The sequence below is a fragment of the Cydia pomonella genome, chromosome 7 (genome assembly GCF_033807575.1).
Source record: "Cydia pomonella isolate Wapato2018A chromosome 7, ilCydPomo1, whole genome shotgun sequence".
Classification (NCBI taxonomy): domain Eukaryota; kingdom Metazoa; phylum Arthropoda; class Insecta; order Lepidoptera; family Tortricidae; genus Cydia; species Cydia pomonella.
Genome location: NC_084709.1, coordinates 78,622 through 95,225, shown reverse-complemented (window position 1 = coordinate 95,225; position 16,604 = coordinate 78,622). Strand labels below are relative to the sequence as shown.

The window sequence follows — 16,604 nt, the reverse complement described above, 5'->3', positions numbered from 1 at the left end:
AACCTCACTAATGTAATTCTAATACATTGCAAATTATTTCTTAAGAGTAAATCTTACTCCTAGTTTCCGGGGTGAGGGCCTGGAGATCTGTATTACACGTTTACGCCTAGTTCAGACTCCAGTCTCTCACAAAGGGTATAATCGAATTTGCCTTTGCTCTATATAATACTAATTGTTAAATGTATCCTTTGTGAGGTGAAAACTAAATAAAATAATAATAAAAATAATAAAAAATAATAATTTATATACTATTTTACTAATAGGTTATAGTTTTAAGAAAATCTCCAGTGTTATATGTAACTATGAAAGACTGTTTGTTTCTTAAATAAAAATAAAAAATGTCAATCAATCTCGATCTCAACTCAATCTTATGAGGGTTCAAAAAAACGAAGAAGCCCTTCGAGAAAAGGTAGGTAGTCCCTTGCTTTGCTCGTCTTGGCGGAGGCACTACCGTGCCCCCAGATTATTACATAGAAATAACGAATTGCACTTAGTAGTGACTGTCCGAGTCTCAGCATAAATGCACTGTATTGTGTGGCAGGCAAAATTCAAGGTGATAATGTCCTGGTTTAAATTAATTATAAAAGAGCACACTCGTACTGCCTACGTGACCGAAATTGTCCCATCAGCGAAATATTCGCGTTAAGCGACGCCGCAACGGCGTCACCCTAGCAGGGCTGCCATGAAGTATGGTGCGGGGAGTAGTGAATAGGAATACGCGCGAATTGTGTTAAAGACTGTCTATTACTGCTAAAACAATGAATGACATAGTAAAATGGTTTTATTCTATGTTTATTTATACGGCGGGCCACTGAATGGGATCCCACGCCCCGCTGACAGCTCGTTCCTGTTCGTGCAGGCGAGCTGCCTCGCGCGCTGGCGCTGTGCAGCGTGCAGCTGACGGGCGCCGTGCCCAGCGCGCGCCTGCCCGCGCCCTCCCCCGCGCTGCCCCCGCCGCGCCCGCCGCCCGCGCCCGCCTCCGTCACCCTCTCCGCCGGCCTCCCGCACTTCGCCACCGGCTACATGCGCTGCTGGGGCCGCGACACCTTCATCGCGCTGCGCGGCACGTTGCTGCTCACGGGGAGATACCAGGTGTGTGCTATACTGTGTCCCCTCCCCCTGCCCGCGCCCGCCTCCGTCACCCTCTCCGCCGGCCTCCCGCACTTCGCCACCGGCTACATGCGCTGCTGGGGCCGCGACACCTTCATCGCGCTGCGCGGCACGTTGCTGCTCACGGGGAGATACCAGGTGTGTGCTATACTGTGTCCCCTCCCCCTGCCCGCGCCCGCCTCCGTCACCCTCTCCGCCGGCCTCCCGCACTTCGCCACCGGCTACATGCGCTGCTGGGGCCGCGACACCTTCATCGCGCTGCGCGGCACGTTGCTGCTCACGGGGAGATACCAGGTGTGTGCTATACTGTGTCCCCTCCCCCTGCCCGCGCCCGCCTCCGTCACCCTCTCCGCCGGCCTCCCGCACTTCGCCACCGGCTACATGCGCTGCTGGGGCCGCGACACCTTCATCGCGCTGCGCGGCACGTTGCTGCTCACGGGGAGATACCAGGTGTGTGCTATACTGTGTCCCCTCCCCCTGCCCGCGCCCGCCTCCGTCACCCTCTCCGCCGGCCTCCCGCACTTCGCCACCGGCTACATGCGCTGCTGGGGCCGCGACACCTTCATCGCGCTGCGCGGCACGTTGCTGCTCACGGGGAGATACCAGGTGTGTGCTATACTGTGTCCCCTCCCCCTGCCCGCGCCCGCCTCCGTCACCCTCTCCGCCGGCTACATGGGGCAGTAGGAGGCCCAGAGCGAGGGCTGTCGTGTAGGTCCCGGCCCATCTCTGATGCCGTTGAATGCAAAAGGCCAGGATTCGCTTGAAGAGCTTTCCGATCTCATTCAGTAGCACAATGGGGCGGCAGTCAGCGGGGGAGTCTGGTGAGCGTCCCAAGCCATAAAACCTGGCAAATGATAGTGAACTGGAAAGCCGTGGGCCGTTTGCTAAAAAGTTTGAATAACCACGTTCTTGAACTTGTGTTCGCAGGAGGCCCGCGCGCACATTCTTGGTTTCGCGGCGTGTTTGAGACACGGCCTCATCCCGAACTTACTTGACGGCGGAAATAATGCCCGCTTCAACTGCAGGGACGCCGTGTGGTGGTGGCTGCAGGCCATTAAACAGGTAATAGTCTTCAAAAGAAAATCTTCAATGTTGGTTAAATATAAAATTGCTAACGAGTTAAAAAAAAGTCCACAACTCCACACTACTAACCCTATTCGTACATATCACGTCTTTTGAGGAAATAACGTAATGTAAGCGAACAGAAAAGCTCACACATGTGTTGGTTTTAGTACGTGACAGAAGCGCCGCAAGGCGCGGCGCTGCTGTCGGACCCGGTGTCGCGACTGTTCCCTAAAGACGACAGCCAGCCCGCCCCGCCCGGGGCCGTCGACCAGCCGCTCTTCGACGTCATGCAGGAGGCACTCACCGTACACTTCCAGGCAAGTAACTCTACACTTTTTAAAGCGATTTGCAGAACGAAAACGCCGACCTGGCAGTCCTGGCATGTGAATACATGAACAATGGATGGATGGAGATAAAATAAGATAAGTTAAGATATATTTATTTGCAGAAAAAGGGTTAGTTACATGTCTTAATATTATGTTAGATATAGTTCCACCTTTTCCAGCTGTCTTCATACAGCATGCAAATGTATTTAGAGTGGGATTTTAGTAATGTATTATACTAAATTTAACTATAATTAAAATAATAACTTATTTAATAGTGACTTAATTTACCTATATACATAATACAGTGAAAGTCTGCGGATAGCCAATCCAATGTGCATCAATGTTAAGTAGGTATATATTTTAAAAGCCGAGATTAAACATTAGTTTGTTTTTAACCTTATATTAAATTATTACCAAAATCTTTTCCAACTAGGTATCTGAGGTATCTTTATAATTAAGGAAGTTTCTCACACTGTAAAAGCAGTTTTCAAGGAGCCAAGATCTTAATTTGCGTTTGAATACGTTACCTTCGAGTGACTTTATTTTAATTGGTAAGTGGTTGAAAATCAGTATGCACATATTATAGCTATTCCTTTTATAAACACTATTATTACAGCGTGGCTGGTATAATAGATATTTATATTGCTCTCTTATGTCTCTCGAATGTACATCTGACCGTTTTTGAAAATATCCTGGAAATTTCTTAACAAAAGTACAGAGTTTATAAATATACATACAAGCTAACGGTAGAATATTTATTTCTTTAAAAATTGGTTTACAGCTGTGCCCTATCCAAGTATTTGTTATCGCGCGTACACATTTTTTCTGTAACAAAAATACTTTCTCAACGTCCACAGAATTACCCCACAACATTAAGCCATAATTGAGAATTGAGGACACATGTCCATGGTAGGCTGTAATCGCTGCCTCTTTAGATACACATTGTCTAAGTTTTCGTAATGCGTAGATAAAACGATCTAACCTATTACACAAAAATTCGATGTGTCCCTTCCAATTTAAGCAAGGGTCTATATTTAAACCCAGAAATTTGACACTACTTGCTTCTTGTAAAGTGACATCTTCAATTCTAATATTAAGCTTTGGGGGTTGGGCCTTTCCTGCGCTAAATTGTACAAAATCCGTTTTTTCTAAGTTTATTAGAAGATCGTTGTTATTTATCCAGCGACTTATATTCGTTAAAGCTTCATTGCTGTCATCTTCATATGTACACGGATTGTCTCCTCTAATAGTGATAGTCGTGTCATCCGCAAACAGTATTGATTTGTGTTTTATGGCCATTGGAAGGTCATTTATAAATAGCAAAAATAACAAAGGGCCCAGATTACTGCCTTGTGGAACTCCTGAAACAACAAGACTATCAGATGATCTATAGACTACCTTAAAGATTTGATTGTTATATTCCTCAATTTTTGTTATTTCAGTACATTGTGTCCTGTGGGATAAATATGATTTAAGCCAATTTTTCTTTTGACCTCTGATTCCATAAGAATCTAATTTATCCAGCAATTTAGAATGGTCAACAAGGTCAAACGCTTTAGTCATGTCAAGAAAAATTGACATGATCGGTATTTTGTTGTTCAGGGATTCAGTTATGTCTTTCACGAAGTTGAAACATGCTAATTCTGTGTTGTAACCTTCTCGAAAGCCATATTGGTTTGGGTGCAGGATATTGTACTTGGTTAAGAAGTTAACTAATCGAACACAAAAAGCCTTCTCAAATATTTTTGATAAGATCGGAACAATGGCGATCGGTCTATAATTTCCTGGGTTAATTTCTATCGCATGAAACTAATCTCCCCTGTGTACTCGCAGGGCCTGGTGTTCCGCGAGCGCAACGCCGGGCGGCAGATCGACGCGCACATGACGGACAAGGGCTTCAACGTGCAGATCGGCATCCAGCCCGACACCGGCTTCCCCTTCGGCGGCAACGACGCCAACTGCGGCACCTGGATGGACAAGATGGGCTCCTCCGAGAAGGCCGGCACTAGAGGAAAACCTGCCACGCCGAGGGACGGGAGCGCCATCGAACTGGTAGCTTTGGCCTACAGCACGGTGTCCTGGCTGGCGGAGCTTCATCGTACCGGTCGGTTCCCGCACGCGGGAGTAGCGCGAAGACACACAGACGGCTCGCTCACGTCCTGGAGCTACGCGCAGTGGGCGGAGCGCATCCGGCGCTCCTTCGAGCGCTACTTCTGGGTGCCCGCGGCGCCCTCCGCGCAGGACCTGCGCCCCGACCTGGTGCACCGCCGCGCCATCTACAAGGACTCGCACGGCGCCTCGCAGCCCTGGGCCGACTACCAGCTGCGCTGCAACGCGGTCGTCGCCATGGCCGTCGCGCCCGAGCTCTTCGACCCCAAGCACGCGTGGCTCGCGCTCGACACCACCGAGAGGCTGCTCCTCGGCCCGCTCGGACTGAAGACTCTCGACCCGGCCGACTGGGCGTACCGCCCCGAGTACGACAACTCCGACAACTCGGACGACCCCAGCGTCGCGCACGGGTTCAACTACCACCAGGGCCCCGAGTGGGCGTGGCCGCTCGGCTTCTACCTGCGCGCGCGGCTCGCCTTCGCGCACGACGCCGGCCGCTGGGCCCGGACGCTCGCCGCCGTGCACGCCGCCCTGGCCGCGCCGGCCGCCGAGCTGCGCCGCTCGCCCTGGCGCGGCCTGCCCGAGCTCACGGGCCCCGGCGGCGCGCCCTGCCGCGACTCGTGCCGCTCGCAGGCCTGGTCCGCCGCCTGCCTGCTCGAGCTGCTGCACGAGCTGCGCGCGGCGCGGCGCGCGCGCCCGCTGGCCGCCGACTGACGCCGCCCGCGCCGCCTCCGCCACGCCCCCGCCGCCGCCGCCGCCACCTACGCCGAGCCCTACGAGCCCGCCCCCGCGCCGCGCCGGCCGGGCCTGCAGGCGGTGCGCCGCCTCCTGCGCCGGCGGCGCCGCGGCCGGCCGCGCCCGCCCAGCGTCGCGAGCGCCGTCTACAACCTGCTGGCGGGGTCGCGCGGCGCGCTCGCCACCGTCGCGTACAGCGACCGCTACTTCCGCTACGGGCTGCGGCTGCGCGGCGCGCCGGCCGCCGCGCGCTGGCCGGCCCCGGAGGCGCGGCCGCCGCACTTCGTGCCGCTGGCGGCGCGGCCGGCGCCGGCGCCGCGCGGGCTGCTGGCGGGCGTGCCGCCGCGGCCGGCGCGGGCCCGGGCGCGCTACGCCCCCATGCGCCGCGCGCGCCGGGACCTCCCGCGCGTGTTCGCCGCGGACGGCGCGTGGCGCGAGGCGGACGGCTACCCCGCGCGGGTGCTGTCGCTCGAGTACCGGCAGTCGCGCCGGGGCGTGGCGCCGGCGCCGCCGCCGCCGACGGGCGACGCGCCGGCGCGGGCGCGACTCTCGCTGTCGCTGCGCTCGCGCCGCTCGCCGGAGCCGGCGCCGCGGCCGCAGTTCGCGCTGGAGGACGCCGCCGACACGCGCGTGTACGAGGAGGCGGACGGCGGCGCGTTAAGTAAACCGGCGGAACGCTACAGCGCGGCGAATCTAGCGGAGGCGAGCGCGGCGGACGAGCGCAAGAAGCTGGAGCGGTTGGAGCGCAAGGTGCTGAACACCGAGCGGTACAACAACGGGGCGGCGGCGCCGCTGCTGGGGCGGCCGCCGCGCCGCGCGGGCGCCCGCGCGGCCGTGCGGGGCCTGCTGGGGCTGCACGCGCTGGTCTACTCCCTGGCGCTGCTGGCGTTCTACTTCCTGGGCCTGTCGGCCTGACGCCGGCGGCGCGTGCATATTCTGATAGTCGTTGTCGAGTGCCATATTTTATTTAGCGGCCGATGGCTAGTGCCTTTTTATTTTATTTTAAGTAGCCGGTAGGTTCGCACAACTTTGTCTTGTCACAATCGAGTAGTGTCCCACCTTTAAAATGTTCTACATAGATTTATCGACCTACGATTTAGCACATCTCCGACCTAATTTTCAACCGACTTCCAAAAAAGTTTACAAATTTAAATATATTTTTACAATTGCGTTTAGAAAACAGATTGTGAAACCTATTATTTCATTATAAATAAGATCAAAATAAAATTGGTCCGAGATAAGTTTGAATCCGTGGAAGCGGGTCTCGTAACTATGAACTGTTAAGTTAGTACCTAATGTTGTAGTTGTCTTGTTTCTGTTGTCCCTCCTGTGTCTGCAGGCAGCTTTATAGTTTTATTAATTGTTATGAATTGTTGTGCTTCTCTGAGAACTTTATATTAAATTAAAACGCGTTACTTTAGTAAAGACGCTATACACAAGGAATTTCGTCCGTTGACATCTATATAATTGTTGCGGTCCCGCTCGCACAGTGCAGCAGTGTCACTGACCGCCGGCGTCATGGGCGGGACAGCCATATCATTATGTTGCGGTCCCTCTCGCACAGTGCAGCAGTGTCACTGACCGTCGGCATCATAAGCGGGACAGCCATATAATTACGCGCGTGCGGTAGAGATAGGGCACAGGCGGATCAATGTACGAATTTCTAGGTGCTTAGCGTCCTTACTTTAACCGCATACGAAGTACACGTATTTAACTGTTTTCGATCCTCAGTAAGGTTCTAAATAACAAAGTCTATTGTTTGTAACAGCGATGCATGTCGCATTTCGAGTGATATTTTACATGAGATTTTAAGAGTTGATATATTATAATTATGTTAAGATATATTGTACTTCGTCTAATAGAGTGTACCGTTTTTATTGTAATGTTTACTGGCTTCTAATAAAATAAACTCATACGCATAACACGTGTGTTTCATTTCATACGCCTGTTAAAGGTGTTCTATTTGTGTAATTTGTGGTAATATACCAAAGTGTCCGACAAAAAACCATAAATAGGTGGCGTTACAGTACCTAGAATACTTGAGAAAAAAATCTAATCATAGACAGCGCACTTCACTCCGTCAATAACGCCTAGGTTCTTAGCTACTCTAGCGCTACTCTGGAGAGATTTGAAACTATTATTTATAGCTGACAGCTGGACAATTTTGCAACAGTTCTGCCTGAGGAGAATTTGTTGTAGCTGTCAATTTTGAGACATTCTTAGGGATGGGTAAAAAATATTTTGAAATACTTGCTACATATCGATAATTATAGCTATATGTCGATCATTTTTTTTACCATAATGATAGTCTAAGACTAATTATTAAACGTGTTTATTTTATAAAATAGGACTATATAATTATATATATATAATGAAGATTTTTATTATTAATAATTATATATATAATTAATTATTAATAATAAAAATCTTCAACCTCTCATCATTACTAAGAAATTATCGTTATCTTTATAGCACAAACCATTCATAAATAAATTAATAAAGATTATGGGACATTATTACACAAATTGACTAAGTCCCACAGTAAGCTCAATAAGGCTTGTGTTGAGGGTACTTAGACAACGATATATATAATATATAAATATTTATAAATACTTAAATACATAGAAAACACCCATGACTCAGGAACAAATATCCATACTCGTCACACGAATAAATGCCCTTACCAGGATTTGAACCCGGCACCATCAGCTTCGTAGGCAGGGTCACTACCCACTAGGCCAAACCGGTCGTCAATAATAATAAATGTATTAAAAACAAAATGCAAATATCTCTTTTACTTCCACCAAAGGGGATACCGTATTCTTAATGAATGATCAGGTTTTTTTTAATTCTCTGCAGTAATCTAGTGCAGTCACAATAAATTATCGTAGCCCTGTATATTTTAGAAATAATGTCTCGTAATATATTACTAAAACTTTTTCTAAGTTAATGGGCGTTAGACTTCTTCTTCTGTAGCTGAAAATCCATTTTAAGAATGAAAATGACTTTTCTACTTCGACAGAAATAATGGGCAAAAATTTACATTTGGCCTAATTTTGTACTGTATTCTTATTTACAACAGCTGTGATTTCGACACTTTTGCCATCGAACAAACTTTGTAAAATTTATATAGTTGTGGACCCAGGATTTTTATGTAACACATTCCGCATTTTTAAATAAATAAGTTTTCATGTTTGATGCAAACGTAATTAAGAAAGTTTTTTTTGTAACCTGGAGTATTACATCTAAGGATTCTTTTTAACAAAGTTTTGGATCCTCTAGCTTTGTTTTTGAAATAGATAAAATTCTAAAATTGTTGTCGATGAAATTTATTTCGTTTATTGACTATCAATTGACGTAAATAATTTATTATCAATATTGAAGGTTTATCTCAAGAGCGTTCATGCACTGCCCTGCAACTCGAAACATAATATAAGTAAAATAGCAACAATAGTGTTTTTGTTGTACTAATAACGGTTTATATTTCTAATGTCAATGATTATCATGGATTCCAAAAAAAAAACATGTTAAATTGGAGTCAAATAAATGGTACTTATACATAAAAAAAACTAAATGTACAGAAAAATCAAGTATCGATATCGACATCATAAATATTTTTTCCTATCCCTAAGAACTTCACAGCTACCATTTTGCACCTCCGATAGCGGGGTCTAATAATTATATAAGCTGACCCGCTCACTGTGTGACCACCGGCTTCATGAGCGATGAATGATGAATTTGAATGACGGGTCAATGTAAGAACTTCTTCGTGGTTATTATTTTACCTACCTATCTGTTTCGTTCAACTTTCGATGGCGAATATAGTATAGAGATTGTTGGAGAATGCAGGATCATAGCGCCTGACAAAAACTTCTTTGCAAATCCGCCCGCACTCCTGTGCGCGTCAACTTATTAGAATAGGATTTTTTAGCTTTAAGCACTTGTAAGCTTTTGTACCGACTGGTAATAAAACAGCCATGTCCTAAATTAAATTAGGCTAGTTTCCTTTTTCCTCCTGAAAGACCTAAACGTGGTCCTTACGACGACCGAAACAGAAAATTATATTATAAGATACCTCTCTCATACACATACAACATCTACTTAGATCCTCTTTGCTTCTATTAAGATCATTTTTAGAGAGAATCTTTTGACATAATTAATCCGTCAAAATTCATGTCACAAATGTGTCACAACAAAACTAACTTTTGTTGATTTTGGCTCGGCTGCTGTATAAGTAGGGTAAAACAGGATTGGAACAGAAGGTTTTGATAAAATGGGTCACGATGCTAATCCAACAGACCGTAAATTGACAGTTCATATCTAAATTTTAGTCGGAAAGAAATAAATATAAATGACGAGACATGGACTGCCCTGCCTTTGTCGGTCTCGATCTCCGCACGTCCGCGATAATCATTGCCGTTGTTGGCATGGTAAGTGCTTTAGAATTGGCTACTTGACTTTTTTTTGTAAATAATGTCAAACGATCTTGATTTACCTGAGGATCAAATGTCTATATATAGGACTCATGTCATTTAATTTAAGCAACACAAAGGTCAGAAATGAGAGTTAAAGTCTGACGCTCGCAGTCGACGATTGAAACGCCTCTAACAAAATGATAAAGTGATGTGACGTCACATCATATAAGTCAGTCCTAAATGTATGGAAGATCAAGGAAATTGCCATTTTGACCCTGAAATATTGCGTTTATGTGTATAGTTGTTATACAATTTATTTTACAACAAAATGTAAGGAATCGTATGGTACCATTTTCTTTTCTATTTATGAAAGACAAAAAAAATATTTTTTTTTGACACTTTGGAGCCTTGTATTCTTTTATAATCTCAATATAATTTTTTAAATTCCACTTTTTTATAATGGCTCATTTTCGATCCATTTAACTAAATTTTGTTATAATATTCAACATGTGTCAAGTACCCAATTATGACCAAACGTTTTTTGCCGAGCTTTGTAAAGTACCTCCTACAGAGACGAATTACAATCTATACTAGCTATGGGTAATGGGTACCTAAAAAAACCTTTATAATTCTGTATTTGAATGTAAGATTGTGCCTTGAATATAAGGGGTGACGCCTAATATAGATATGTGGCGCGGATTTTATACTGTAGTCGGTTTTTAGTGATATATTAAGTAAATAAATAATAGTTAGGTTTACAGTTTGCAGAGCCTTTATTTAAATTTCGTGTGATGTACGGAACCCTTGGAACGCGAGTGCGACTCGCACTTGGCAGCTTATTTTTTAATTGTACATCGAAAATTTTAAATTAGTAAACTATAGGTCTATAGCGAAATCAATTTGTAGCTATTAGCTAAGTTGCTCATATGTTTATTTTAATACTGTTTGTTTCTCAATAAAAATAAAAAAAGGGCCTCTGCGTGTTGGCTTCGGCTCCGCGCACGCCTCCCAAAGGTCCGGAACACCACTGTTCCGTGATGAGAAAGACATACAAATAACATTAATATATAGGGTTAGGTAGGAGCTAAAATAAAAGCGGTTCAATAAGTTCCAAGTTACGAGCAAGAGTGTTGAAAAATTATTGTAGGTAGGTAGTACTACTCCTTCTGTTATGATACAGCTATAGGTATATGTAGTTAGTCTAAGTTTCCTTGACGCGTTGAGCCCGTGGGTATCAGTGGACCGAGTGAGGTCGGTCCTCGCCGGCAGCAGCAACTTATGTAGGACGCAGTGTAATTGTTGCAGCTGCACTGGATTGCGTGCGCGGTGCCGGTGCGACGCTTCCGCAGCGAGTTCTTCGTGGCTCTGTACGTGTTGGCCGCCGCCGCCGGCGTCGTCAGCTGCCTGCTGCTCGCCGCCGTGCTCATGGTGCGTCTCCACAGCCTCTTGTACTTGTGTTGCAGCTGCACTGGATCGCGTGCGCGGCGCCGGCGCGGATATTCCGCAGCGAGGTGTTCGTGGCGCTGTGCATGCCCACCGCGGCCTCCGGCTGCGTCAGCTGCCTGCTGTTCGTTGGCATTCTCACGGTGAGCCTCCACAAACTGAACTGGGTTCCTATAACCAAGGTGCCAATCGTTCGCGCTACGCGTACGGAGCGTAAACGATTGACAGCGAACAGCGGAGCGTGCGGCACGGCGTCCACGTTAAGCATATGCAAACGTATTACAAGTATTACAACCGGCCTCAGTGCACGCTGCGCCAATCGACGCCAAGCTGCACGACGTGCCAGCTGCCGTGCCGAACGCGCCGCCGGTCACTCGCTTATTACTATTACTACAGACAAGCGTATTTTGTAAAATGCTTCCTTTTTCATTCAAGATTACGACTTGTCTATTAGTATTTATTCAAAAACTGGTAACGTACTTAAATAATCATTTCCTAAACTAGTAATAAAAATAAAAGTCTAAAAGTGTCAGGGAAAAGATATAAGTAATTAAAAAAAAACGATCATTAAATTATTCTTAGAAATGTAAAAAGGTCTCCAACTTGAAATGAATATGAAATAACAAGTAAAAAAACTAAAGAATAAATAATTAAAAGACAAGAAATTAAATCAGACAGACAAGAACTGAATGAAGTGTCTCGCGTTAATGCCACTCAAAAATAAAGTTACATACTTGTAACATATCATGAAGCCCGTGTAAGCTTAAACAGACCGCTGTTTTGCTGTTTCTTAATCGATTAAAATTATTTTTAAACTACAACAAAATGATTTAACAGGTAGGTACTAAACATACAAAAAACGCAGCAGCAGTCGTGCCATTCCTGAGCAATAACCAGTATGACTTCAGATTTATACACTAAACACTAATTGTACCTATTTTAAATTTGAAGCTGCAAACAATGCTGCATTTGCTTTTGAATTTGAATTTCTATGTCTGCTAGAAGTGCCTTTGAGTTTTGATGATCAGTCAGTCAGTGAGTAAGTGACAAAATTAAGAAACTTTGGCTAGTTAAACTACTGTTACTACGGAATTCTCTGGAGACTGCCCTTAAACAGACTTTAACAAGACGATTCAACCAGAGACTGATAGGAGCAATGCTTTCATCAAAGACTGCCTGGGACGCGACGAATACTTTTGCACCTAAAGTACTTCAAGACCTGCGTTCATCAGAAAGAGAGATAGCCAGAAGGAAATAAGTAGCTACTAAGTATAAGCATATAAACTACCTGTACAAATAACCGGCCATGAGCATGTCGGGCCACGCTCAGTGTAGGGTTCCGTAGTTACCCTTACGTCACAATAAGCTAAACTGAAGCTTAAATTATAGTAAATTGTCTACCAAGGGATGAAACGGTACCTTTCACCCGAGTTAAACAAATAGGCAAATTTGCATGTACGGCATGTACCTAATTAAAGTAAGTCTTTTTACTTATAGTAAAAACCATTTAAGGTTTCAATAGCGGTCATTTACCACCCCGCACCACTAAAACATAATTATCAATAACGACAGTTGCTAATGTTCCCCAAAGTAAGCATTTCTAAAATTTTAGTTATTGCTGCAATACAGTGGTACCGGGAACCTTGCGACGCAAGGCCGAGCAGGAATCGCAAACCTTAAAATATTTGCACTAATTAATTGAGTTAGGATTTTGTTAGTACTCTTTCATTGAATAGATAAAAAAGTAAGTTAAATATTAGAAATACCGTTTTTATTAGATTTTTAATTAATTATTGTTACACTTATTTTTACCATGTGGTGTCGATTACAATTTCACTAAGTAACATCATTTGGCGACTAGGGCAATTAAAGTCGACTGGTCACTTTTTGTGCCTACTACTACCTGCACTTGAGTTGTGATTGTGACACACACTTAGCTGTGGAGTTGGGAAAGAGATAGCACGATAAAAAGGTTTGCCGTAGTCACCAGATGATATTATAATAAATAATAATAATAATTCAGCCTATATACGTCCCACTGCTGGGCACAGGCCTCCTCTCATGCCCGAGAGGGCTCGGGCTATAGTCGCCACGCTAGCCCAATGCGGATTGGGGACTTCACATACACCTTTGAATTTCTTCGCAGATGTATGCAGGTTTCCTCACGATGTTTTCCTTCACCGAAAAGCTAGTGGTACATATCAAATGATATTTCGTACATAAGTTCCGAAAAACTCATTGGTACGAGCCAGGATTTGAACCCACGACCTCCGGATTGAAAGTCGGACGTCATATCCACTCGGCCACCACCGCTTTGATATTATGGAAGTATTACAGTCGGTGGAAATACTTATATTACAATTATGAAAAGACATTTTTTTTTTATAGTTTAATCAACACTATCATTGTCAGAGCTGGATCTTACCCTGTACCAGTTTTGTATAGATAATGGATTTATCGCTAGAAAATTACGATATCGAGATAAAAGTCAGGGCTATTAACGCTAGGTTTTTACTATATGAAGGGAAAACTTTTTGCGATAACTCAAAAACAGCTAAACTGATTATGTCCGCAATATTTTTCATTTAATGTCTTTCTTAAGCTCTACTTCCACGATTTTTTTCATATTTTTTGGACCTTTGGTTCAAAAGTTAGAGAGGGGGGGGACACATTTTTTTTCTTTCGGAGCGATTAAAATATTCACTTTATCAAAAAATGTTTGTTGAAGACCCCTATTAGTTTTGAAAGACCTTTCCAACGATACCCCACAGTGTAGGGTGGAAGCAAAAAAAAAAGTTGATCCCCACTTTACGTGTAGGTAGGGGAGGTACCCTAAAAAAAATATTTTTTTAGATTTTATTATACGACTTTGTCGGCTTTATTGTTTTGTATATCCATGCCAAATTTCAGCTTTCTAGCACTAACGACCACGGAACAAAGCCTTGGACAGACACACAGAGAGACGGACATGGCGAAACTATAAGGGTTCCTAGTTGACTACGGAACCCTAAAAAACACACACACAGAGACACACATAAACTATCGCAAAACTGACAGAGATTAACTTTTCTTAACTTACATACTAATTTACGACCATTATACGCATGATAAACTAAAATCAATCAATATTTGTTTATATAAGAGGATGTCATTCATATATCGTTGGTAACGTAGCAACGTTTATGAACATGGGCTCTTCTCTTTGTGTCTCGGGGGATAAAAATGTAAATAATGAAGTAGTGGTATTGCAGAGTATGATTGTGCTGTACTGGGTGTGGATCGTGTTCACGCTGGTGTACGTTGCCATGATGGTGGTGGCGCTGCTCGTGATGCTCATCGGCTTCAACACGCTGCGCATGCGCGGCGTCGCGCTGATGCCCCTCGTCGCACTCCTCTATTACATACGTAAGTAAGTATTCCATTAATGGTATCATCATCCATCTCAAGTAGTAGTCTGGTTCTGATTGTGTAGGCACCGGAGCCTGGAATTTTCTCGGCAAAACAAAAGACTGTTACAATCCAGCTAGTGTTAGAAATATTTTAAACGATATTCGATAGTTAGGTATGTAATAAAAGAAAAAAACGGTTCCTCAAATAAAAAAATCCGAGCTCTGGTAGGCAACTACCACTTACTTAACAATATAGGGATTGTTAAGTACTGGACATACGCACGGGAGGAGACGCGCGGGCGGCGGACAGAGCGCGACGTCATCCACTCGGCTTCACATACTCCACCGGCAACGGACGAACACCAAATTAGTTTTTATAATTGTTTGGCCGGGATTCTTTGTAATTAAGGGGGAATAAACTAGCCTATTTTTATACAGTCCGCATTATTATTTCTACGTCCAGTAGGACCCTAACAGGGACATTAACTTAACTTGATATTGACATCGTGGGCAAACCCAGGAGTGTTGTTCCCTATAGTTCACCCACGCTCCCTAACCGGAGGTTGATTTTCTTGCGTAAGAAGTCCATGTTTGTTATTATGTTATGTTACAGTGACGCTGTACTTCATCTGCGTGGTGAACACCCATCGGCAAGAGACGCAGCGCGCGGGCTGGGTGCTGGCGGGTCCGGGAGCGGGCAGGGAAGGCAGCGGCGCGTCTAATGCTTCCACGGAGGCGCTGCGAGGTTATACACTATAAAGTGTAGGGCGTTGTCAGCGAGGAGCAAGCATATTACTCCTCACTGACAACGCCCTACGCTCTCTTTCAATGTCTTGGTCGTGACAGAGATCTTCTGAAATTATATGCCCAAGATACCGACCTGTTTGACCTGTTTGTTGGTGTGTTGACGACCGGTTTGGCCTAGTGGGTAGTGACCCTGCCTACGAAGCTGATGGTCCCGGGTTCAAATCCTGGTAAGGGCATTTATTCGTGTGATGAGCATGGATATTTGTTCCTGAGTCATGGGTATTTTCTATGTATTTATTTATTTATTTAATCTTTATTGCACATAAGAAAACATTCTCTACCAGTCAACCTTTAGGCAAAGCAGATAAGTTGTAGGCGATGCAAAAACATGAGGTATAGATGATACAATTGATACATGTACGAACACAATACATTCATAAGAAATACAAAAACAAAAACATACAGATATATATATATTTGAAATCAGATGAACTTACAAAGCAGAAACATTAAGATTTTCCAGGACTGCCAGCAAAGTGCTCACTTAAGGATTTTTTAAAAGCAAGCCTGTTTGGACACTGTCTAATTTTGACAGGGAGACTATTCCAAAGGCGAGCTGCCTGAATAGAGAAAGAATCGGACATGTAACCAGTTCGGTGAGATGGTATAGACAGAGATAGATTGCCAGAAGAGCGAAGCTGGCGGACACGAGAGACACCATAGTAGTGGAAGAAAGATTTTAGATATTCGGGGGACTGAGGGTTGTTAGGAACAGAAAAGAGGGTGCAGAGCATGCGAAGGTTGCGCCGGATACGAATGGGAAACCTGCCAAGTGTTGTATATGTAATATATGTATACATGTAGCTATAGCGGGTTCGGTGCCTCGACCCCTACTTAAGGTAACACTTCGCATGAATATAACCAGTGTGATTTCAACCGCCGTTAGTTTCACTTGTCCCCTGTCACATACGGAACAGTGGCGACGAATCTACCCGCGTTTTAAAAAAGTGAATAGTACAATGTCTCATTTTGGGATATTAACCAGCTTTGATCATAATACGGGAACGTGGCAGATTTAGCCTTGCCTAAATTACTACATGATTTGCCTTATGAAGATATTCTTTGTATTTTGGATGCACACTTTTCCCCCAAACGCTGTATTTTTGGTTAAAGATTTACGTTTTATTCAGCCGTGCAAAAGGAGGGTGAAAGTTACACGGAGTGGGCTGCAAGATTGCGTGGACTGACGGAGCATTGCAGTTTTT

The 16,604-nt window shown here is 44.9% G+C and overlaps 2 protein-coding genes across 2 annotated transcripts in view; both read left to right on the top strand.

Moving 5' to 3' along the window:
* Positions 1–5,372, top strand: part of LOC133519539 (glycogen debranching enzyme) — a 56,035-nt gene extending 50,663 nt beyond the window's left edge. Inside the window, exons 22-25 of the mRNA XM_061853544.1 lie at positions 860–1,716; positions 2,038–2,172; positions 2,343–2,492; positions 4,335–5,372. Of these exons, the coding sequence (XP_061709528.1) occupies positions 860–1,716; positions 2,038–2,172; positions 2,343–2,492; positions 4,335–5,324 (2,132 nt within the window). The 3' untranslated portion in view covers positions 5,325–5,372. The remainder of the gene's footprint in view (positions 1–859; positions 1,717–2,037; positions 2,173–2,342; positions 2,493–4,334) is intronic.
* An 8,662-nt stretch (positions 5,373–14,034) lies between these two features.
* LOC133519549 (uncharacterized) overlaps positions 14,035–16,604 on the top strand; it is a 32,362-nt gene continuing 29,792 nt past the window's right edge. Inside the window, exons 1-2 of the mRNA XM_061853555.1 lie at positions 14,035–14,608; positions 15,206–15,337. Coding sequence (XP_061709539.1) covers positions 14,386–14,608; positions 15,206–15,337 — 355 coding nt within the window. The 5' untranslated portion in view covers positions 14,035–14,385. The remainder of the gene's footprint in view (positions 14,609–15,205; positions 15,338–16,604) is intronic.